This window comes from Chelon labrosus, assembly GCF_963514085.1.
Source record: "Chelon labrosus genome assembly, chromosome: 5".
Classification (NCBI taxonomy): Eukaryota; Metazoa; Chordata; class Actinopteri; order Mugiliformes; family Mugilidae; genus Chelon; species Chelon labrosus.
Genome location: NC_140341.1, coordinates 17809707 through 17835193, shown reverse-complemented (window position 1 = coordinate 17835193; position 25487 = coordinate 17809707). Strand labels below are relative to the sequence as shown.

Below are 25487 nucleotides of genomic sequence, written 5' to 3'. Positions count from 1 at the left end.
GTTGTTTCTCGGTGTATATTTGTATATGTGACTGTGTCAATAGTTTTCTCATTAAAATTGTTCTTTGGAAACTTATACAGCAGTGCATTCATAACTTTCGTCCTAAGTTGTTTCTACTATTCCAACAAAAATTCATACTGGGAGCAATTTAGGGTTCAGTGTCTTGCTGAAGAGTTTAATGGCCAAACACAAGCTGCAGAGTGTAAGAGGTTTTTGAAGCCAGATCATTGTCGAAATCATGAATGCTAAAGTGATTTAAATGAATGAGTTCTTTACAGCTGACAATGCCCAAACCAAGACCAGACCAACTCTATTCTTCTTCATCGGCCTGTTTTCACATCAGTATTTTCTGCACTGACTGTAATTTATCAGGCTAACAAAAATAAAACTCCAAATTCTTTTTTTTTTAACATTCAGCAAAAGCTACAATGTAAAACCAACAATATCATTAGTTAAATAGGGCCAATACCGGACATCATACATTCACTTTTCTATAATTTCTAGCTTTTTACTGAGTCAGTGGTGCAACCGCAGATGTGAGTACATGCTGCCCTGTGTGCATTACATAATCTCTCACAGGTCTCTTAGTTTCTTCAGGTAAATTCAGATATTAATCAACCCAAATGTAATGAGGGAGAACAAAGTCTCTGATGCAACCAGATTAGTTAAATTCCCCAGCAGTCTTTTCCCACCGTCTCCAGTTGCTTAGCATCCACTGGCACCTGGGGCCTGGCGCTGAATGATGTAACTGTGCTAAGTGCACATGCTTCTCGCTGAACCAAGGTTGAGGAAACAACTGAGTGTCTGGGTAATTTATTATTACTTGGAATGGAGGGGGAAACTACAGAGACAACCACTGAGCAGCCCGTATCAGCTGTAGCATAGTTAAATATCTATAAAACTAATAAGGTTGTGTAAGAAATGTTCATTGTTTTAGGTTTTTTTTATCTGAAAGGAATTGTGTTTCAAATGTGTACTGTATACACAATGTACAAGATAAATCGTGGTCATGTCTTTTGGCTGGCTGCTAGGTGCCCAGTGCTGCCATGGCCTGGGTGAATAAAAGATTCTGATTGGCTGAAGGGTGTCCATTAATTCCAGATGTAGGACAGAGCTGATGTAGGCCACCCATTGTACCAAGTACTTCCAAGGGAAAAGTCAGCTCACTGTTTATCACGAATGCTTGCCTTTATTAAAAGTGGATAACAAAGACACAGTCAAATCCTCCATTTACAATTTATGACACATACAACAGCAGTGCCCACTCGCCGTTCACCTTGCAAATTCAGGCTGCAGCCAACGGTACACACGGTCAATCATTTGTTCAAGAAAATCATGATGTTGATTTGTGGACTAATGAGGTGTCCTGTATATTGTCAGATTATATGTGTTGGTTTTTAGCTCATAAGGTTAAGACAATTAGAAAAAAACTCCTTTTGTTAAATTATATCTACAGGCTTTCATAAATTATTTCCTGACATTATTTGTCAGTGTTTATGCCAGATGTAAGGGTTACCTTTTTTTAAGCAACACAGTATTATTATAGATGATATTTTTGAATAAAATTACTAGTTAGTTACAGTCCAACAGTACAAGCATGGTCACACCATTTACAAGAGCTACTGTACTTGCAGACAAATAAATACACATAGTTTTATATATTCAATAGAAAACCATTTCGTTATTAAAACTGATTCTTTACAGGCTTTCCCAGTGATATCACGAGATGATGGTACATTCATTCAAATACGTAATACTGTGCTAACACAGGCAGTCTAGCTGATAGGAGCCCCTGTTGTGACCAGTTTATAGTAGGCGCCCTTCTTGTCCATGAGACTGTCATGTGTGCCTTGTTCTATGATAGCTCCGTTAAACATCACTGCTATGATATCAGCATTCTGGATGGTCGACAGCCGGTGAGCGATGACGATGCAGGTCCGCCCTTTTCGCGCCTCATCCAGAGCGGACTGGACAATCTGCAGGAAAAAGGAGCATGAAAACAACACGACATGAAAAGATTGCCCGTATGTGAAAAAAATACCTGACTTTTTGTGTTTGAACATGAGTCATACCTTTTCACTCTCTGTGTCCAGGGCAGACGTGGCCTCATCTAACAGCAGAATCTTGGGGTTCCTGACAATGGCCCGGGCAATAGCAATGCGCTGTTTCTCTCCTCTGGACAGCTGAGAGCCCTGGGCACCAACTTGAGTCTCGTATTTCTACCAGTTTGTAAAAGTCATAAGAGAAGTGGGGAAAGCCAAAGGTCACAAGTTTAGCAGCTGGGATCTTTAAATAGCTTATTAAAACCTCTACCACTGTACTGCACAAGGAGATGTTTACAATATTAACCTCTTGGGTTCCAGTAGCAATGCCTGACATGCTATATTTCATTATTTATGATTTATAAGTCAGTTTACATCTGATAAAGTCTCTAGTTTCAGGCATCCTGGGTTTAATTTAACCGTGTAGTAACTGTTATGGAGCTCTCAGTCACAGCAGATAATAAAAATAAGGTCGTCATAGAGTATTCCTTGGATGTTTGTATCATCCACTGTTCGGCTGTCACCTTGACAGTTGGGAAAACTGAGACGGCTGTCCAAGATTGTGTGATCAAGGCCCGTACACAGATTTTTTTTTTCCAACACATTTTCTAAGCATCTTATGAGAACACTTTAAGCTCTAGTTTTCTTCTGAAATGACTAATAACTAACTAATACCTATTCTGTAAGTAAATTAATTAGTTGTAGTATTCATTTAAGGTGGCCTGTATCATTTAAAGTGGACTTCCCTTGCTGGGATTGGGTGGTTAAACTAACTGGGAATGTCTGAATTTGCAACCAGACATGCGCCAGTAGGGCGACTTGTGTTTCATTAAAAAAATAAAATGTATTTGTCCTATTTATTCTTATTTTATTTTTTTTTACCGAATGCAGTTTTAAATCTCCAATTTCCAATCCATTTTTTTAACCTAATAACGTGAGTTGAGCTTTTTTTTTTCTTAGTCTTATTTGTATAGTATCCACATTAATTAAAAATTAGCTTCGAGCAAAGCCTAAAGCTTGGTAACGGTAGCGTTCTGGTTTCCGCATGTGGTCAAAGTAGTACTGAACAATCACGTTTGTGGGGGGCTTCAGGTGTGTGCAGGTAAGCTAACAGGTTGTGTTTGTCTAGCAAACAAATTAACTTTAGACTAACAAGGATTTACGTGTTTTGTGTAAATTAGTGTTTGCGCTCACCTCTGGAAGCGCCATCACAAAGTCATGAAGATGGGCTTTCTTAGCCGCCTCGACAACCTCTTCCATGCTGACTATGCGTGTGTTATCTCCGTACTGTATGTTCTCAGCTATGCTGCAATCAAACAGTATCGGCTCCTGGGACACTATGCCAATCTGAGATCTCAGGAAGGGCACATTGACTGAAATAGATGGGTGGCCGTCAATCATCTGAAAATATAAGATTACACAGTTACAGAGTGCATGGCTTTGGAATATAGAGAACTAATTAAAAACCGACGAATGAAATTAACATCGAAAAAAGTCAACACACACCACTTGTCCCTCATCAGGGTCATAAAACCTTTCCAGCAGTTGAACACTGGTGCTTTTCCCACAGCCGCTGCTGCCAACAAATGCCAGTGTCTGACCAGGCTTCACAGAAACAGCCAGACCATTCAGCACTTGGGTATCTGGCCGTGTCGGATAGGTAAACTTGCAATTAAGGAACTCTATTTTCCCTTTGAATTTCTCCTAAAAGTGGATGACAAGGCTTGTGAACGTTGACAAAATGTTATCATATCATCCATGATTCTGACAGATTTAATGTGCAGCCATTCAACTCACCCACTTCTCACCAACTGCGTGGCTTAGGCTGATTTTAGGCACTCTGTCCAGCAGTTCAAAAAATTGAGCAGCAGCCATTTTGGCTTTGACGTAATCTGGAGTGTAGGATGAAGCCCGACCCAGGGCCTGCCCACTGATAACCATAGCCATGATCACTCTGGGGGACAAAAAAAAAAAAAAAAACAGAGTATGAGCACGGCATCCATGTTTGGTAATCACACCAAAACATTCAAAATAGAGTCATAAATAGATTTACCAACCTAATAACCATCATGTAATGTATCCCCTGAGAGCTGATTAGGTAGCCTCCAAATCTATACGAGGCAGCATATGTCATGAAGAGGACACACTGGGAAAAACCAAAACATATCCCATAGATTTTGGCTTTCTTCTTGGCTGATTCATATGGCTGCTGGAGTTTCTGCTCATAGGATTCCACAAATAAGCTCTCTTTGGCCAAGCCTGCAATCGTCCTGATGTTGGCAAGAGCCTCACACGATACCTGTGTGAGAGAGATCACCTCTAATACTAGTCCCCTTTGCTGTTACTGTTGTGTGTTCTAGCATCATATTACGATGGAAGATGCACTTACCTGACCTGCTTCTTCCATGGCCTTTTTATCTTGATTTGCAAAACCTGTCAGCATTTTGGTTTGGAACAGCCCAGACATCCCAAGGAATGGCATGAAGCACATAATTACCAATGTTAACTTCCAACTGAATACGAAGGCAATGATGAAAGAGGCTGCTATGTTGGTCAGTGAGTTAACAATAGTGCCAATCTGAGGACCTGTTGCCTGCAAAAAAAAAATATATTACAGCGACATACAAAATTTTAATTACCATGCCAAAACTATGCTCATATGTGGAATATGTATACAGCCAGTAAATTGCAACTCACGTCCCGGATCATGGATGCGTCTGTGGCCAGTCTGGTGGTCAGAGTGCCAGGACTGTTTCTAGGGTCATCAAACCAGCCAATCTCTTGTTTCAACATGGCCTGGAAGCCCACTTTCCTTAGCCGGCGGGTAAGCAGCTCTCCAGACTTAGCAAAAGCATATCCCTGCAATATAATAACTGGCTCAGTCTACATGTGAATCAGAGCTCTTCGGCTCTATTCTGCGTCAAGTTGTACATAAGATCCAAACGGCTCTGACACAAACCTGCAAAAACTGTGAAAAGAGACTAATGACGCCCAAGACGCAAAACAGAAGACATATCATCTTAATCTGCTGCCACTGCTCATCCACGTCAGGAATGGAAAAAGCCTGTAAAAAAAAAAAAAAAAAAAAAGAAGCACGGAAATTGTTTATCCCCAAATAAATGAATTCAGCTTTTAAAACAGAGCGCCAAGTAATCGTGAAAGCAGCTCTTACCCCAATAATCTCGCTTATCAGGAGAGTATACATAGGGGTGACCAGGCCATTGATAACAGCTGCCAGTGAGCCCAGCAGCAAGTATGGCCACTCTGGCTTGTTGTACTTCAGGACATGTAAAAATGGAGCAACGTTTTCATTCCTTCCTGCATCATCTTCTTCAACCTCAAAATGTGTCTGTAAAGAGAGTTGATACATGTTAGAGATATTCATTGCCACAGGATAGCTAGTAATTACAGTTGCACAGCATGAAAGAGATCCCAAGTACATTATTTGCTTTTATGTGGATGCCGCTCGATACTCCGTCCAGCACAACATCAGCTGACAACTCGCTCTGAGACCGAAGCCGAAGAGAATTCCTGCAGGTGTCATATTGAGAATATAAAATGATGTCATTCATGATATAATTATCTGTTTTTACATTTAATCTGTACAATCTCTTTGCAGGATTTACCGCACCTTCTGCTCAATTTGCCACTTCCGTGACTTCCTCGGCTATAACTCCTAACTTTTCGGTCAAAGTCTTCAAGAGCTTCACTGATCATATCTGGAGGAAAAGAAAATATTGCTTTAATACAAGTGTCAAATCTATCATTGTCCTTTACTAAGCAAAGGAAAGGTCCTCTTAAACACATTTTGTGGCATTGTCCTGAGTGCTCTTTCTACCAGTCAGTAAACCGACCAAAATCTCATTTGATTGGGATTTGTCACATGTTTGAGGCTGTACAGCATTGCTTACAGGTGCACAAACACTCCCATCTCTTACTGTGCTTGACAGAAGTAGGTGACACCGGTTCATTCAGCTAGTGTCTGATCGGTTATCCTGACTAATAAAAACCGCACAAGCAAATTTCAGCACCATGCCAATTCCATCTATCATGGCAAAATGTGTTCAAATTGATCACTGCATGCTAAGAACACTTAAAGGGGAACTACCGTTTTTTACAACCTGGACCTTATTTCTGGCATAAAATATGATCGTTTACTCACCCATATAACTTTTGTGTCATCTGGAGTCGTTCGGGAGATATTTAGATCCGCGTATATCCATATAGTGGGAGTGACTGGGGCACCGAAACACAGCCTCTAAATAACGCATTATCTGCCACTAAACTCACTCATTTCACCAATATTTTGTTATCATACGCTAGTGCTATTCCCCGTTGAGTCTGGAATTACCTGTTATCATCATCCGAGGTCTGTAGATTAATTACTATTCATATAAATTACAGGTACACAAGCCAACCGTCACAGGTGCGCACGGTGCTCAGAGTTGACATCATCCAGGTCAGAAGTTAATAGGTCAATCTACAGACCCCAGATGATGATAACAGGTAACTCCGGACTCAACGAGGAATAGCACTAGCGTATCATAACAATATTGGTGAAATGAACGAGTTTCGCGGCAGATAATGTGTTATTTAGAGGCTGCGTTTCGGTGCCCCAGTCACTCCCACTATATGGATATATGCGGATCTAAATATCTCCCGAACGACTCCAAATAACACCAACGTTATATAGGTGAGTAAACGATCGTATTTTATGCCAGAAATAAGGTCCAGGTTGTAAAAAACTGTGGTTTCCCTTTAACAAAAAATATCAAAATTCACTTTAGATCATCCAGAGAAAACACACTCAGCTTACATTTGAATTGTTCAGCAAGTGCTTTGCAAGTTTTGCTGGTCTCTGAGTGAACTTTTTCATCAATCAGTAACAGTGATACATTATTTGCGAGCCACACCCCAGTGCAAGTATCATTGTTACAGACCCAAAAGGTTAAAACTATATCACAGACAGTTCAAGTAATAATGTCTTTATTCCTTATTTGTGGTGCAAATCCACATAAATCCTACCAGTAGGTGTGTTGGATGGGGCATGCCTCTGCAGAGTAACCAGAGTGAAGTAGACGCCTTTCTTTTTTAGCAGCTCACTGTGTGTTCCTCTTTCCACAGCTTGTCCATGTTCAAATCCAATGATGATATCGACAGTCTTAATGGCGGACAGACGGTGGGCTATGGAAATTGTTGTCCTGCCGGTGCGTACCTGCAGAAATGCAGAAAGCAGCGTGTTAAAGAAGTCAAGAAGTGCATTGTATTACATGTAGCGTGTAAAGTGCAACAACAGAGTGGCTCACATTATCAAGTGCTTCATGGACCACAGCCTCACTCTCATTGTCCAAAGCAGACGTGGCCATATCCAGCAACAGGATCTTTGGGTTTCGAATGAGAGCTCGTGCAATAGCAATCCTCTGTTTCTGTCCTCCACTCATGTGGCTTCCACTATCGCCCACCATAGTGTCAAATTTCTGGTGATTAAGTGGAAATGTATATGCAGTATATTTGTTAGTTTTTTTTGTTCATTCCTTTCAAAAGCATGTTACAGCACAAACATATGTGTGATTATATGTACCTGTGGTAGAGTCATGATAAAATTATAAGCATTAGCCTCTTTTGTTGCCTGGATAATTTCCGGCATGGTTACTCCGGGTCGACCATACCGGATGTTCTCTGCGATGGTTGTGGCAAACAGCACTGGCTCCTGCTCCACAATACCAATGAGAGAGCGGAGCCACTGGAGGTTTAAAGTGCGGATGTCATGACCATCCAAAGACACCTGTGAGTTTAATCAAAAGACATTACAATAAAGTCTTCAAACCTTTCACTGCAGGTGCCCTGTGCTGTCGATGAAGTAGTAAAGACTGTTACCATTCCTTCCTGTGGGTCATAAAACCTTTGAATGAGCTGGATTGTGGTGCTCTTTCCAGATCCACTCGGCCCAACAAAAGCGGTGGTTTCCCCGGATTTGATCTTCATGTTCACATTATCTAAAGTCTGAAGAAGTAGGTGGCTGTTTGTGAGTTAGATTTTAAAAATTGAAAAACAGAAAAACCAAATGCCAGGTGAAAAGAGCTACCTTGATTTCAGTCCGGGATGGGTAGTTGAAAGTAACATTATGGAACTCAATATCACCTTTTACGTTGTCTAATTTGTGGCCTTCTTCTGAGAAACAATTAATTTCTGGTTCCTGTGAAGACAATAACAAAGACCTTGGTTATAAAATGGATTTATTTTTATTTTTTTTAAATCCAGTTTGAATCCCCTCTCTAATTAAGTGAATCCAGACTTTACCCGGTCAATTGTTTCAAAGATAGCCATTGCCGCTGCACGGCCAGAAGCAAAGGACTCCAGGCATGAAGAGGCTTGACCAAGGTTTAGAGCTCCAAGAAGTACCCCAAAGAAAACCTAAAAGCAAACGTATCAACCACAGGGTGAGGTGACAATCATAATCTTTCAAACAATTATGCGTTGAGTATCAATTTACAGTGCCGTTTAAAAGTATTTGTGTCCCTGGATAAAAATGGCTCATAACAAGACTCAAAAGTAAACAAAGAGAGCCCAATCAAAGGAACGAACAGAAATATTACATTTGTGAAATTGTTTTATTCCAGAAAATTAATAATTTGTAAATGTCTGTGAGTTGCTAAAGTATGTGAACCCCTGTTTTCAGTACCGGTGATGACCCCCTTGTGCAACTTGTGCAACAACTAAACGTTTCAGATCAATTCTGATCAATCGTCTACAGCGGCTGGGAAGAATTTCAGTCCATTCCTGAGTACAGAACTGTTTCAGTTCTGAGATGTTGGTGTGTTTCCTCGCATGAACTGCTTGCTTCAGGTCCTTCCACAACATTTCCATTGGATTAAGGTCAGAGCTTTGACTTGGCCGTTCCAAAACATCTATTTTGTTCTTCTTTAACCACGCTTTTGTGGAACGACTCGTGTGCTTGGGCCCAGTTTCTCTTAAGATTCAGCTTACAGACAGATGTCATGACATTTACTTTTAAAATTTGTTGGTATAATTCAGAATTCATTGGTTTTTGGTTTCATCCATCCACAGAACATATTCCCAATAGCCTTCTGGCTTGTTCACATGATGTTAAGTTCTTTTTTGGAGAGCAGTGGCTTTGTCCTTGCCACCTTTTAACGCTCACCGTGGATGTTCAGTGTTCTCCTGATGGTGGATTGATTAAAATCAACATTAACCAATGTAAGAGAGGCTTTTAGCTGCTTAGAAGTTACTTGCAACCTCTCTCCCTATTATGCATCTTGTTTTCAGAGTGATCTTTGTTGGTCGACCACTCCTGTGGAAGGCAGCAGACGCTTTAAATCATCTCCATTTGTTCCAATCTTTTTGTGGTTTTGTTGATTCCAGACTCTCTACAGATGGTTTTGCAACCTTTTTCACTTGGACGAGCAACAAAAAGTCTTTTTCTGAAATCCACAGAAAGCTCCGTACAGTCATACACTTCCACAAACATGTGTTATGAGACTGTGATCAGACTGTGACAAATCTGAGTCTAATTAGATTGGAAACCCTTTTGAACAGATGGACTCTTATTTGGCCTTGCAAATAACTTGTAATCCTACCGGTGCTCTTACTTTTGCACCTCAAAGATATGGAACATTCGCTCGTTTTCCTGAATTCACCAGTACACTATTTTTGTTTCATTTGTTTGATTGGGTTCTCTTTGTCTACTTTAAGGACTTGTTTAAAAATCTGCTGATATGCAAAAATACTTTCAAGTGGCACTGTAAGTATTTTTATTTTACACACCTGAATAAGACCTCCAGGAGACAGCTCCTGGGTGTTGAGGACCAGTATCGACCCGTAATAAAAGGCCAAAGCGTAACAGAGGAAAATGATGCACCACAAGAATCCTTGAAACCCGCCGCCGATTGTGCCCCTTTTCACTCCCCATTTCTCGGCTTCCTCAAGGTTTCTGTCATACCTGTCCAAAAGTCACACTGAAATGTCAACTCAAATGACAGCGTGTGTGCATACTCGTTTGCAAAGTATTACAAAATACCTTTCGGCTTCCCTTTCCTCCCCACCAAATGCGGCTACTGTTCTGATGGACGTTAAGACCTCATCAGCCACTGTTCCTGCGTTTGCATAGGATTTGAGCTCTTGTCCTGTCAGGCCTGCAATAACCTTCAGAAACAAAGACACGCGGAAACATTAAGTAACATATCACACGTTTTATCTACTGTAAATAAGACATCACAAACAGTAGCTATCTACTTATCCGGCAGAAACTAGTCCGTTTTTGTGAACTCTTACCCTTGCCATCAGTCCAGCAGCTAAACCAAGCAGAGGGCTCACTGACATGACCACCAAAGTCAACTTCCACCCACTGAAGAACCCAACCATGAAGCCAATCATGAACGTAGAGATCCTCTGAATAAATACTGAGACCTGATCTGCAATGGCGTTGTTAATCTTGTTGATATCACTGAAAAGGAACAGAGTGCATGAGGTGTAAAACGGGCTGTGTAAAATGTTTGCTGGTAACAGTTTGATCTGGAGACAGACAGCTTCTACTTACTCAGACATCCTCGCATTTAATTCACCCACAGAGTTGCAGTCAAACCATCCAATCTCCATTTGCATTATTTTTCTGAAATAAGTCTTTCGGATTTTCAGAGTTTGTCTTGCAGCCGCTGACACCCAGAGGAAGATCTACATTTTGGTACGAAATTATTATTTGAGAAGATATCCTGCTACTTTGTTATGAGCCATAATATGAACCACAACTCAAGAGGGGTTTAAGTTGAAGCTGAATTTGGAAATAGAAATACCTGAAAATAACCAACAACCAGAACTGTGAATCCAATTGCAACATAGTAATATGCAAACTGGGTCAATTCTGCCTCAATGTCAATCCTGTCAAGAGAATATAAAACAAGTTACAATGACAAAAACGTGTTGAAACAAGAATAAAGAGTAAACTACGGACTCACCCACAGATGGCCGTGCTGTTTTCAGTTATTTCAAACACGGAGCCATTAGTCCAGTAGATTATGTTGTTGTCGCACGTCTTGTTTGGGTCGTTCAGTTCTTGCACCTGGAGCTCGTAAGCCACAAATGTGTCCGTCATCGTGCCAAACACCAAAATCATGAGAGGTGCAGCAGCGCCGTGTATCATGGCACACAAACCACCGGCCGTCATCATCACAATGTCTTGCCAGATAGCGAATCGATACTGAAAAAAAAGAGATTTGTGGATTACTTTAGAATTTGTTCAACATTTCTAATTTGTTTTTGGACATTTAATGATCAGATCAAATGAAAGACAGAAAAAGTATAGTCTCCTGTACAATGATGATGTGGAAATGGAAGGAATGAATGAATTAGCAAAGGGTATTTACCAGTTGAAAGTATCCGACACTCACTGCCTTTCCTTTTTCCTTCTCCTCTCTGTAAATTACATTATTTAGTACTTAAAAAACACAAAACCTGCAAATATAATTTGATGTTATGGATAAGGAGCTTCAGAGTGCAAACTTACCCATTCTGATCATCTGCTGGCAAAAAAGAAAACAGGAAAACTGTGTTTAGAGTTTGTTGCTATCCTTTTTTTTTTATTAATAAAACTCTTTATTTATATTATTTTGTCTCTTTTTTCATTGAGAGCAGCTCATGCTCACTTGCCTGGGGGAGTTGAGAGATCGTACATTTCCTTCATTTTTTCTGACTCATGCAGCTGGTTGCGTGCCGGGTGACTGGAAAAAAGTATTAAAAATATGGTTACTATAATTAACCAGATGTAACTTTACTGAAGCTAGTCATAGTCTCTTGAAATTACACTAACAAACAAGAAAGCGCTGAGCTGGTGTATGTTTCACAAATCAAGTATATTCTCTATATTCCCCTTGTGAGGACTAAGTCTTAATGCACGACTCTTTCACGTCCTGTTCCCTTAAGGCATAAGGTGGATTTTGTTTAAACTATTCACTCAGAGGCCCTGCACAACGTATTCCCCCAAGGGGTGACACCGACGTTGGTCAACTGTTTGCCTTTAAGATAAACTGTGGATCATAGCCTAAAGAAAAACAAAAAGATCCTCCAACAACAGCAGATATGAATGAGTGATCTCAGTTAAGTCCTAAATGAACCTTACCTCAACTGCTTCTCTCTGAATCTCTGGTTTCTTCAACGACACACCAACAACACTGAGGATCAGCAGAGGAAATTCCTGTCTTATATTCAGGTTAACCTATGCCTCCCCTTGCCCATTATCTACAACCCAATACGGCTGATAAGAGTTGTGTCAGCAAAGGACTCTACTATTGTTTTTTGGAAGGCAAAACTGAATCACTAAACTGATGTAAATTACGTCTGCTGCAATTAGATGGTTGAAAAAAAAAAAAACAATGACATTTTTAAAAGGCATTTACTATCACTATGTGGTCATAGAGATTAGAAAATGTACTTGTTATCATCAAGCGATTATAAAATGGGTTACTGACCTGTAAGGCAATAGAATATCGGGTGCATCATCACATAAATAAAGGCTTAATAACCAAAGTATGAGTAAAGAGAACATTTGTACAGCTAACACTGACATTTCATCTGCAACGGACGTAAATTGATGTCATACGTGTACTCGGGCTGTGTGGAAATTATGTGTCTGTTCCACATTGTCTCTCTCTTGTGAATAGTGTGTGGAAAAGGTGTAAATGGAAACACAACTGGCCAAAGCGTAGGTAGGTGCCTGGGGGTTAATGCCCGACAAGACAGGCAGTGAAGAGCCTGGTATCAGGGTTTGTTCCTTCTTTACAGCCGGTTATTATTCACAACACAGACTGATAATAGTGCAAGGAGGAGGGGGTCCTAGTCAGAGACCTGCTATGATAAAAACTCTAGATAAACTCTGATAGCATGGTCGCATCTGCTTCACTTAGATACACAAGTGTTGTTTTAAACACTCCATTTTTATTCTCTAACAATGTATTCTTGAAAATAAAAATCCTTGAGATAAATAGATTTAGTTGTTATCATTAAATGGAGTTAGATTTATTGTAAAATGGGTTAATGAAGATTCCTGATTAGGAGCTGTGTTAGCTTTACACGTGTTCTCTTTGCTTACAAAGAGAACACGTGTAAAACTAACACTGACATCTTCATCAAGGCTAAATTGACGTCACACGTTAAATGTGCTACGTAGACATTTGCATTAGTTCCTATAGGCCTATTATCCAACTGTCTCTTGTGTAGAAAAGGCTGAAATTGGAAACGCAATTGACCGTGCGTTGGCCTTCTGAGTGGTCAGTTATCATGCAGATCCTTGGGGGATTAATGCCCGCTAGGACAAGTCCTGGAACACCAGGTATCGGAGAATGCTCCTTCTTTACAGCCGGTTATTATTCACAACGCAGGTGACTGATAATACCGCAAGGAGGAAATGATAGCAATCCAGTAAGGCTTATGGCAGTAAGGTGAAATTATGAACTGAAATTGTTGTTGCAGATAAAAACTGTATATACATCAAATATAGGTCGCAGTCCACCTGGGATTAAATTAAGATATCATCAAATGCAGTATATCAGATTATTAGGACCATGATACCTGAAACAATGAACATAATTTGTCACTGAAAAAAAAGGTTATGCTGTGGTCAGTTTACTTACCGTGATCAAAAAAAACCCGCTTTCCAGGTGAAAAAAGACACAATTTTTTGTATGCGTTAGGCCGACTCTCCTCCCATTCTGCCCTGCTCTGTTTTATATTTAAAGATGTTAAATTGAAAAGGAAACGTTACAACTTGAGAAAGAAGAAGTTATATTTCTTCTTGATGAGAACGCATCAGCCTCACACTGTGTCTCTGAAGGCAATAAATGTGCAACAGGCTGTCAGCTAAACCAAATATTCCCTAAGCCGATTGTCTCTAACAGTCTCTTCACTGTGTTTAGATAAATTTAGCATAAAAACCAGAAACAGCGAGCTTTACGTAGCTTTTAACTGAATCCACCAGACTCCACCTCTAAGGCTCACTAGTTAACATACTCCTGCTTGTTTTCCAAAAACCTACAAACTAAGACTGGTTTTCTAGATGCTTATGTACAAGTCTTTGCCCTGGAGCAATCTCTACATGCAGTCTCCACTGGTTGCTTGGCGTCTAATGAGAAAAATAAACAAGTTTCTGCACAAGGAAATAAATATTGTCCTTCATGACATGAGCATGTCTTTGGATGGTGGGAGGAAGCCGAAGTAGCCGGAGAGAACCCAAGCAGACACAGGGAGAACATGCAAACTCCACACAGATTCGAACCCGGAACCTTTGTGCTGTGAGGCATCAGTTCTAACCACCACGCCACTGTGCCTAGGCTGCGTCATTCGTTCATTCATTCATCTTCTATACCCGCTTATTCCTGTTAAGGGTCGCGGGGGTCTGCTGGAGCCTATCCCAGCTGTCATCGGGCGAGAGGCAAGGGTACACCCTGGACAGGTCGCCAGTCCATCGCAGGGCTTAGGCTGTATCCTTAATAAGATATATGTATGTACAGTATATAAGTGTTTAATTTGGTATTCGGTTATGTCGAGTTTGCTCTTATGTCCAGTGCTTGAGTAAATGTCAAAGTCTAATTCATTCATCCCACCAGAATGTTGAATTCCATTCACATCCCCCAATTAGGAAAGAAAGCATTACAGGTTACATCAAAACTATAATTTAAGGCAAGTAAGTCAGTGGACTTCAAAGTAGAAAAAAAATATGTATTTAAAAGAGTTGCAGAGGTATAGTGAAGTATGAATGAAGAGAGGTTCTTTACAAACAGATTTTGGGAGCAGCAAAACAAGCTGTAACATGAACATTGTAGTTCCATAGCTAATGTATTGCAGATATTTGTTTGTTTACACCAGGTTCACACATATCTTACATATATTATACACATATCACACATATTTACATATATTTTCTTTATTAAAGTAAAAACTGAAGTCAGGTGGCATTTTGAAATACAAGTGTCTGTGAAGGTTCTCAGTCATCCAGGTCATGGTATGTCCAAAAAGCTGGAGAAGACGTTTCACCACTCATCCGAGTAGCTTCTTCAGTTCTGATATGCAAGTGTATACAAGTGTTACAGAGTCTTTTCATTGATGGTTGTTGTTTGCTCAAGTGTAGCCGTCACACCTTTAGGGTATCTTTTGTTACTTTCCTGGTATGGGTATTCAGAGGATTCAAGGATAAGTGGAGAGTGAAGAGTATAGTGGGGTAGAAAACTGCCTAATATCATGAATAATAAGTTAGACATACAAGGTTTTCTCCCTCTTTTGATCTCTGCAAGCGAATGTTGTTGAATTCATAGTGTGGATGAATGGTAACTGTCATGTCAGTATGTGTGAGTGTGCTTTTGTACAGCTTTCTTATCTTTCCGAGAACCAGTTTGAGTTTTACACCATCGTAATATGGACATTTGTGCAAAGTGAGAACATTATGTCCAGTCCTCACTTCTTTACAAGAGTGCTTGAGGGCTAAGGCTAAGTTTTGGTGTAAAGAATATGGTTAGGTTTAAGGTAAGGGTTAGGGTTAGGCCTTTAGTTGAGATAGGGTTATGGTAAGGGGCTAGGGAATGCATTATGTCAATGAATGTCCTCACAAAGATGGCCAAACAAAGATGTGCGTGTGTAAACCTGCCCAGGTGGATTTCTGAGAGGTGTGTCACAGAAAGGGGAGAATCAGTCAGAGTGATTCACATCCCCATGTCCCAGAGCAAAGCAATCCACCCACTGCTTATAGACAGGTAGAGACACGTATGTCCAACATTAGGCCAGACAGAACATTGTGTCTTCAGAAGGACATATCTGTTACTGGAATACTTGCAAGTACGGGCAAATCTTATTATAGCTAATGATAAAATTGTCATGTTACTTATTTCAAATGTTTTACAAAATCAAACTACAGTTAGTAATGAACAACGTCCATCGCCTTCTACACAGCGCCATAAATATGCAGACGAGCACATTCAGAGAAAGTTTGCTCTCTCTGTCCTTCTCCACTGGCAGGCTAAATAGGTCTTTAGTTCCTCAGGCTGTGCAGCACTACACAGGGAGGAGCTACGCAACTTACATTTCGGGAGCAGATGTTCTTTAAATATTGTATTTAAAATCAGATAATTGCACCATTTATTTGTCTTAAGAACAATATTTGACTGTCTTTTTCGCATGCTCATGTTTGCAGACATACTTGTGACTCTACATGGGTCTTCATGGGTTTAACGGGGTCAATGGTTGTCATGCCACTTTCACATTTTTTTCACATGGTCCTGGTTTAGGCAAATGGGGTAGATGTGGTAGACTAACTGCCTGGCCAAAAAAATAAAAAGTTTAACTTTGTGGATTTAACTAAGCAAATAGCTACGATCCTCCTATTGGATGATTATTGCATGGAAAATTATCTTTCAGCTGGCAACAAGTTATTTAACCCCAACTGATGCAATGAGTAGCTTCTCATTTCTTAAACAACCACGTTGAAAGACACATCCCGTGGCTACTGGCATGCATCAAGCAGAGAAAACATCTAAGGAGATTGCAGAAACTACGAAAATTAGGTTAAGAACTGTCTAAATCAGATTAGGTCTAGGTTCAGCAACATTACGTTCCCAAAGAATGAGGAAGTTTTTCTTCCCTGATGGCACGGGCATATTCCAAGATGGCAATGGTTCATCGGGCTCATATTGTGAAAGAGTGGTTCAGGGAGCATGAGACATCATTTTCACACATGGATTGGCCACCACAGAGTCCAGACCTTAACCCCATTGAGAATCTTTGGGATGTGCTGGAGAAGGCTTTGCACAGTGGTCAGACTCTCCCATCATCAATACAAGATCTTGGTGAAAAATGAATGCAACACAGGATGGAAATAATTCTGGTGACACTGCAGAAGCTTAACGTAACAATGGCAGTTATTTGGCAATGCAGTGTACATAGTCATGAAGTCAGGTTGTGTCCGGCAGATGGCGCCCTTCGTTCATCATTTCTGTGTAGGTGCAAACAGCTGTTACCCCGGAAGTCACGGTAAAACCGAATAAGTCGAGAGAAAAACAAGAAGACTCATAAACTTCATTTCTTCTCGGCGTTCGTCCCTACCGGAGGCTCTTCACCTGCACCTGCCACCGAACTGCAGCTAAGTTTTTCTGTGACTGCCAGACACGAAAGTAAGTATTATTAACCTCGAAAAGAGGTGCTTGTCTTTGAATCTCCGTTTTATGATCTTATGACATTTTCGCACAGACATAGGGGTAGGCTACAGGTGAAACATCACTGAGCTGAGTCTTAGTCTTATCCGTCTTTAATAAATACTCTAACCAAGTAATAATCGACAGTGTGTGTGTGGTGTCGGCTTGTGGTTTGTACAAGACGATGGAGGCTCTAGAGGTGCCGGACATTTAAAGTTAAATGCTGCTGAAATGGTCGATTTAAAGTTTTTGATAAAAGAAAACAAGATCCATCCTCTCAAATGTGACCAGCTCATCTGAGTCTTGTTTGAGGATACAGTTCGTGTCTTTGAGTTGTTTTTTGGACAAACTGTTTAAAGACCGAGCAGGAAACTTTTATATCCAGTTTAATAGTGTTTTAATCTAAAAAAAGAATCTGTTAATCCAAACTAATCTGTATTATTTAGCCACAAACTGGCGTAACAGCCATGTCATTGATTTTAGAGCAGAAAATTCAAATGATTAATCATTTAAGGTTTAAATTCTCACGTCTGAATGTTGTCTGGTTTCACTTCTATTATAATAACGTTAATATTTTGGGAGTTTAAACTGTAACATATTTCCTATTGGCACATTAATGCCGAAGAAATAGAGCATCCATTTAATATCTGAGGCGAAGGCAAAGTGTGTTTTCACATAATTGTGAAGATTCTCGGCCGTCCAGGTCATGGGATGTCCTGAAAAACAAAGCTTGCTTGTGTCTCCCTCATTTCCGAGGACTTTTGAAGCGTGGGAAGTCTTCAAGAAAACTCAAAACAAGTCCAGCTGTCTTCAGTTGAGCTTTGTTTCAGCTGTGTTTTCGCCTTTATCCTAATGTGGTTTCTTCTTCCTGCCCTTAGAAAAAATGTTCCTGTACGTCCTCGGACTGGTGGCGGTTTGGCTCATCTGGCGCTGGTACAGAGAAAGCAAAAGAGTCTCCAACAAGGGCGACAAATACGTCTACATCACCGGCTGTGACTCTGGGTTCGGTAATCTTTTGGCGAGACACCTGGACAAGCTGGGCTTCCGTGTGATTGCAGGCTGTTACACCGAGAAAGGCGAGGATGAGCTGAAGAAGAGCTCCTCTGAAAGAATGACCACCATTCACCTGGACGTCACGGACTCTGAAAGTGTCCGCAAGGCAGCAGATGACATCAAGACTCTGGTTGGGCAGAAGGGTGAGTGGCCTGCGTGTTGTAGGTATCAATATAAAAAGAAACATAACATGATCTTGGTGCCAGACACACCTTCAGGGGTTAAGTGGAGCCCATGCCTCGACCGACCAACACAATATTAGGAAGGTAGTTATAATGTTATGCTTTTGCTCATCTCCGTGTTTGTCTTGTTGTACTGTTGTTGCCGCAGGCCTGTGGGCTGTTGTGAACAATGCTGGAGTCGGTCTGCCGAGTGGCCCCACTGACTGGCTCACCATAGACGATTTCAAGAAGCTGCTAGCCGTCAACCTGACCGGCGTGATCGATGTGACTCTGAGCGTCCTCCCCATCATCAAGAAGGCTACAGGCAGAGTGGTCAACGTTGCCAGTGTATTTGGGCGGATCACCCCATTTGGCGGGCCTTACTGCGTGTCCAAGTACGGAGTGGAGGCCTTCAATGACGGTCTGCGGTGAGAGATTTAAGATTTCCGTGCTCTGCGTACGTTGTATATTTTCAGGTGCGTCGTTCTTGGCTTACAGCAGCTCATTTGTATTTCAGTCTGAACATGGCACCATTTGGAGTTAAGGTTGCATGCATTGAGCCAGGCTTCTTCAAAACCAACGTGACTGACACGGAGACAATGAAGAATTACCTTAAGAAGCTCTCAGACGGTTTACCACAGGATGTGAAGGATGACTATGGACCCAATTTTTTGGCGAATGGTGAGTTTCTGTATCTCTCTAAACACACAATACTAACTTGTTTACAAAAGCACTTCAAGATAAAGGAGACTGTCAATAAATGATGGGCGTTTCTTGTGATCTAAATGGACACGTGAAGGATTCCTGAAATTATTCTATCATTAGTTCTCAGGCCGGTTACGATACTAATAATAAATGCAGTTTTTGAAAGCAAGGTTGTGCTTATTGGTGCACCAGTTACTAAACAACACAAACAAGATAAAGAAAACATATTTTAACCCCTCCCTGTAGTCAAAGTATGCTCCTTTATGCTGCTTCTACACAAATATTATTTTCATCACCTGTATCATTTCACTTATTATTCACTATAACACAGTTCCTATTGGTCGTTAGTTAGTTTACATACAGAGTTCACTGGGCCTCTAAGCAGCCCGAGGACAAAGACCTCACTGTTTGGAGAAATGTCTTCTGTTTGATTTAAACACAATTTTAACAGTTTTGCCTATGTCATCATTAAGATAAGATGAGATAATCCTTTATTTATCGCACAGTGGAAGATGGAATTAAAACCTCATAAAAACAAAGTGTTTTACAAAAAGAAACCAAAACCTCCCAAGCGATAAAACAATTAATAAGAGAGAATACAAAGAACTGTGAATAAAAATGTGTATCCCATTTCCAAAAACTTTCACAATGCACAAGTTTTCAAGAAGAAGGTCAAAGGTAAAAAAAACGAGTCTTTTTTTTGAGAAGACTTTTCGCCTCTCATCTGAGTAGCTTCTTCAGTTCAAAGGGACTGGTGGGAAGTTGAGGCTTAAATGGGTCCGGTTGCCTTTCTTAAATGGTTTTTGGATAATTGACATTGTTCTTAAGTAATGAGAACCTTTTATATTTTGTCCTTTAAGCTGTTAACTAAGATTATTCATCACTGCAAACATTGCAAAGGCTATTGTGTGTATGGGTGCTTCCAGTTGTAATCAGAGCTTTGTGAACGTCTCTAAAATAACTGACCTCTGGCCAGAGATCCACAAATAGATAATAAACAAACGTGCGTGTCTTCAGGCAGTGAGAGTAAAGTTTGTTCAAACCTTTGCATTTCGTCAGTTTGTGTTTGTAGTAACCCCACCCTGCTTGAGTAACTGACAGGGTGGAGTTACTACTAACACAAACTGATCTCAGGCTGAGGAGCAACATTGCTACCGTGAAGCACGGTGGTGGCAGAATCACATTGTGCTTAGCAGCCAGGGGGACTTGTGCACTTCACATATTAGACGTTATCAAGAGGAAGGAAAAACATGTGGATATATTCGGGCAATATCACCAAGGAAGTTATATCTCAGTTTTTAAACGGTAATAAAGGAGGCCTACAAACCTGTTAGACCGGTTCTAGCAAACTGACTGAGATGACGAAGAATGAGTCTTCATTGCAAAATCACCCTTGTGCCTCAATAAATCCTCAGCCTGCAGAGTTTTAAGAGTGGCCAATGTCATTTTACACAACAATTCTAAAAGACTTTAAAATGTGTAATGCTTTTATTTTTTGCAGTAAAAGTTCGCACCGCTGATTATGATGAAGCAGAAGGGGATGGTTTATGGGTAATGAATACATCAACAAATAATAATAAATAAATGAAATGACTGAGAAATAAATATAGAGAATAGACAGGGAAAGATAATATAAGGGATTTAATACAAAGGTAAGGAAATACAGAAGTGAATTAAAACATAATATATAAATATATATACTGATATAAATTCCTACATATTTGTATCCGTTTTGAATAATTGGGTTTCATCTTAGTTTATTTTAATTATTGTACTTATGGACCTCTGTAGCAAAGCCATAGTAAATACTAGTTTACATTGTTTAGTAAGGCAACGTTTTATCATTCAATCTTTGTCAAACTAATCTGACAAACAAGTCTGAGAAAAAGTGAAGGTGGAAACATTTGTTTCAGGGTTCAAAGGGTACAATGACCGGTTACAGCCCTAATATGTTAACATTTTCAACCCCCTGTTGCCACTGAAAAAGATGCACCTTAAGTTCTGTCATTAATACACTGACTAAATCTATAGTTTTACTGTACTTTAACAATCAGTGTGTAATTATGATTACTGAGAAATCTATGGACCTGTATGTAAAACTGTGAAGTGATTCTCCTTCAGCTCTTGAGACGATGGATAAAATGATGATGCTGCTCACTGACGGGGACCTGATGAAGGTGGTCAGCTGTATGGAGCACGCCATCTCCGCCGTTCATCCTCGCACCCGCTACTCCCCAGGATGGGACGCAAAGTTCTTCTGGCTGCCTCTGTCCTACATGCCGTCCCGCGTCACGGACGCAATTTTCCTCAGAAACGGCCCCAGGCCCAAGCAGTCCGCTCTGTAGTTTCTTTCACACCAGTTATAGGAGGAACATTTTGGTGCTGATATATAGGTCACTTGTGTTGTGTCTCCGTCCGTTATCTTTATCGATTTACACGACCCAATCTCAGTACTGTAACGACCGCAATCCCCCTACCATTGTCACCTCTGTTTACTTGTATTGCTCATCTGCTCTGTTACCTTTGCCCTGAGATGTTGTGTTGCTGGAGTAGATTTATGGTTAAAGGGGAATGCTGTTATCAAAGCCAGGAGACATGCAATCTGGTCGAATCTATTACACAACCCATCGCTGGTGAATTATTTAGCCCTGCTGTTATGTTCATTATGGACCTTGACTCTTCAAACAGGCCGTGTAACTTCACCTGGAGCTGCAGGGGCTGATTTACAGGAGATCATCCGTGCATTCAGTTCATTTCCACCTAAAGAACATTAGCCATGGTATGTTTGCGTTATTATTATACATGTTATACTTAAATTACTGTTGTTTTCTTAAACGCTCCATAATGAGCACCCACTTGTTACCTAGCGTCTGCATATTGTCTTAGTCTTAACTTATTTTACACAAAGTTACTAAAAACCGGTAGGTGGAGGATGTGTTGGGGTAGGTAGAGGATGTGTTGGGGTTTTTTTTTGTGTTGTTACTCGGACTGACTGTAAAAGAACTAATAAAATAAATAAGTTAAAAAAGAAAAGAAATGAAGGAAATTGTCTCTTTTGTTTCTGCTACTGTTCTATCCAACATGCCGATAGTTTGGTTTTGTTTGCTCAGGATCTCTTGACATCCTGAAATGTGTTTGGACATTTTGACATTTTTATTTGTGGTATCGCACGGAGGTGAAAGAATGACGACCACACATGTGATTTTCTTTCCATTCTTTTTGTCATTAGGGTGAGCCCATATCAACCAGACATTTTATTTGAAATAGTCTCATTTGTGCACACAAAAAGGGACATGACAGCTCATTTTATTAATATACAGAGCACTTTTAGTTGAATTTCGCCGGCGTGTTATTGCCATGACCTGATAAGCCCACTAGGTGACAGTGGAGGAAAGAAAATAGCTCCTGTTGGGCCTTTTTTGTGTTCACTTGATGAAGGAATCTACACCGTGTAAGTTTCCACACAGCCATTAAAGCATGACTTGACTTGAGCTCCTCAGTTGATATTCTGCTTTAGTGGCACATAAACAAATACTTTAGAGCCTCTTGAGGGTTGTCTGTGATTCAGGTTTTATCATTTCCACTTAATAGTTCTCTCCAATTTCTCTACTCAGGCGTTCACTGACAGTTTAGGAACAGGTTTGTTAGAGGTAAGTTTGCTCAAATTACTTCACCTAATATTCACATATGTCTTTTATATAGAGAGGAGAAGGTCTAGCTGTCATTTTTGTGTCTTAGGTTGTCCTATCACACCCGGCCTTAACTTGTGTCTTCCTGCTGGCCACCCTCTTCGCCATCCGCTGGTACATCAGAGATTCCTACAAGGTGGACGGTTTCACCCAGAAGCACGTGCTCATCACAGGCTGCGACAGCGGCTTTGGGAACCTTCTGGCCAGGCAGCTGGATAGGAAAGGTTTCCACGTCATAGCCACATGTCTCACAGAGAAAGGTGCTGCGGATCTGGCGGCAGCGGCCTCCCCCAGACTGAAGACAGTCCTGCTGAATGTTACCGACAGTGCGAGCATCGGGAGGGCGGTGGAGTTTGTGAGCAGAGAGGTCGGGGAGCGAGGTGAGCTGGGCGGGCAGCAGGGGGTTGCACACTGATAGGGTGCCAGTCAGAGGGAAGCACTGGGAGAGATAAAGGCAACCTGGGCCGTCCCATCATCAACCCATCATCCTCCTACTGATGTGTCTTTTTTTTTTTTTTTTTTTTTAATAGGAGGGAGAAAATACCTCACAGGCACAGTAAAGCTTCTTCACACACAAAAGATTAATCATGTACGTTAATCCTGATAAGCACATTTTAAATGATCTTGGATTCTTTGGTATGACCTACCATTAGTATGACACAAAGCTTACTGTGCATCAAAATGTGTTTGAATAAAATCATTTTATAATAATAAATTAAATAATAGTAAGAATGAAAAACAAAAGCAAGAAAGGGAGAGGGGTTTTTCTGGCTAATCTCTCATGGAAATTATGTGTCGCATTTTTCCCCCCAAATGATTTCACCGTTAAATTAGATTAAATTGAAGCTTTAGAATATAGCACTAAACAGTACTCAAGTGTAAAAAGGTCTATACTTGTATAGATGCAGGGGCTGTTGTGTGCTTTAAAGTGTAATTGGTGTTAAGGGGGCGTTTGTTACACCACTCTGCACCCACTGCTGGCCTTCCAGTGGCGGTGCAAGTGTCTGTGGGTGTTGCATGGCAGGAGTCACTGATATTGATCCTGCCTTGTTTTTTCCTCTCTGCAGGTCTTTGGGGGTTGGTGAACAACGCTGGCAGGTCGACACCCATCAGCCCAAACGACTGGCTGCGGCTGGAGGATTTCTCAAAGGTCCTGGACGTGAATCTGATGGGAGTCATCGACGTGACCCTCCAGTTTCTGCCACTCCTGAAGAAAGCCAAGGGCAGGGTGGTGAACGTAGCCAGCATCCTGGGCAGGCTGTCTCTGGTTGGAGGAGGATACTGCCTGTCCAAATACGGAGTGGAAGCGTTTTCAGACAGCCTCAGGTGAGACTGAGATATATTTCAAGTGAAGCAGTAAAAATTAAGTGATTAAAAAAGAACATTTTTATCAAGGCTCTTCTACTGTTCAGCCTCTCAGCTGGATTTAGTGTCTGAGACATTTGAAGAACTCCGGACAACATGCAGTCACTGTTTTCAATATTTTTTACAATGCACTAGTAATATTTTTTTTTATGTAAACCCTAACACTAACCTGACAAACTGTTAACAGCGGCTGTTCTATAGATGTAGTGGAGTACAAAGTATGAGATTTCACTCAATGGTGGAGCAGTGGTTATCATTGTAAGAAGGTTATTGGCTTGAACCTTCCTGAGTTTGCATATTCTCCCTGCCTGGTCCTGTGTGGGTTTTCTCCAATAATCCAAAGACATGCATGTTAGGTCAATTGGTGATTTTTAAACTGGCCATTAGGAGCATGTGTGCGTGAATGAATGGTTGTTTGTCTCTCTGTATTAGCCCTCAGCAAATGATAGCTGGGAGAGGATCCAGCCCAGAAGTTAGGGCTGGGGTAAGCAGTTAAAGATGATGGATCCAGTAAAGTATTAGAAAATAGATATACTCAAGAAAAACTCACGTTAATCAAAATTGCTTTTAAAGTGGTAAAGTCTCATACAAGAGAATGGAGGAATGCTGAGTAAAGAACGGTAAACATGTTCTCTGCTTCATCCACCCAGGAGGGACATGCAGCACTTCGGTATCAAAGTGAGCATCATCGAGCCCGGTTTCTTCAGGACAGCGGTGACGCGCCTGGACCTCATTGAAGCCGACCTGAAGCGCCTGTGGACGCGCCTCCCTCAAGATGTTAGAGACTCATATGGAGCCACGTACTTCGATGAGTGTGAGTAGAGGTGTAGTTCATGCAGTTTCAAGTGAGCGTTCTCTCCTTTCATTTGTTTTCCTCTCTGCAGATGTGAAAGCTCAGAGTTTCTCCATGAACATCCTGTGCAGTCCGGACATCTCTAAGGTGACCAGGTGCATGGAGCACGCGCTGACAGCTCTCTACCCGCGGAAGCGCTATGCGGCAGGCTGGGACGCCAAGTTTTTCTGGATCCCTCTGTCCTACCTCCCTTCATTCGTGTCAGACTTTGTAATGCGTGTGCTTCTCCCACTGCCTAAAGAGGGAAGAAACCTCTAAACTCCTTTTCTACCACTGTTAAACAGTGTATGATATTATAGCCATAAAAAAATGAAATACACTGTGACAATAAACCATAACCCTCAGAAAAAAAGTGTCAACACTGTGTTACAAAATAGGAAATTTATTCATTCACGTCTCAGCAGTGATTATTTATTCCATACAGGCATTTG

At 40.9% G+C, this 25487-nt stretch overlaps 3 protein-coding genes across 3 annotated transcripts; 2 read left to right on the top strand and 1 right to left on the bottom strand.

The window, feature by feature from the left end:
* Nucleotides 1-1755: 1755 nt before the first annotated feature.
* Nucleotides 1756-11286, bottom strand: abcb11a (ATP-binding cassette, sub-family B (MDR/TAP), member 11a; the record flags this gene model as incomplete). The annotated part of the gene is made up of 24 exons (XM_084544529.1): nt 1756-1976; nt 2073-2219; nt 3237-3443; nt 3549-3746; nt 3840-3996; nt 4100-4341; nt 4432-4635; nt 4740-4901; nt 5002-5106; nt 5215-5391; nt 5483-5573; nt 5674-5761; nt 7068-7257; nt 7349-7519; nt 7624-7827; nt 7920-8045; nt 8128-8238; nt 8343-8456; nt 9828-10002; nt 10081-10205; nt 10335-10506; nt 10600-10733; nt 10853-10937; nt 11015-11286. Coding segments are annotated over 24 exons (3858 nt in total), but the record flags the coding sequence as incomplete, so codon positions are not given.
* A 5226-nt stretch (nt 11287-16512) lies between these two features.
* On the top strand, nt 16513-22171 carry dhrs9 (dehydrogenase/reductase (SDR family) member 9). The gene is made up of 5 exons (XM_084544049.1): nt 16513-17209; nt 18109-18426; nt 18614-18872; nt 18962-19125; nt 21271-22171. The coding sequence occupies exons 2-5, from the start codon at nt 18114-18116 to the stop codon at nt 21492-21494; spliced, it is 960 nt and encodes a 319-aa protein (XP_084400175.1). The 5' UTR covers nt 16513-17209; nt 18109-18113; the 3' UTR covers nt 21495-22171.
* A 59-nt stretch (nt 22172-22230) lies between these two features.
* rdh1 (retinol dehydrogenase 1) lies at nt 22231-25316 on the top strand (the record flags this gene model as incomplete). The annotated part of the gene is made up of 6 exons (XM_084544528.1): nt 22231-22239; nt 22764-22799; nt 22888-23218; nt 23906-24164; nt 24854-25017; nt 25088-25316. The coding sequence occupies 6 exons, from the start codon at nt 22231-22233 to the stop codon at nt 25312-25314; spliced, it is 1026 nt and encodes a 341-aa protein (XP_084400654.1). The 3' UTR covers nt 25315-25316.
* Nucleotides 25317-25487: the final 171 nt, after the last annotated feature.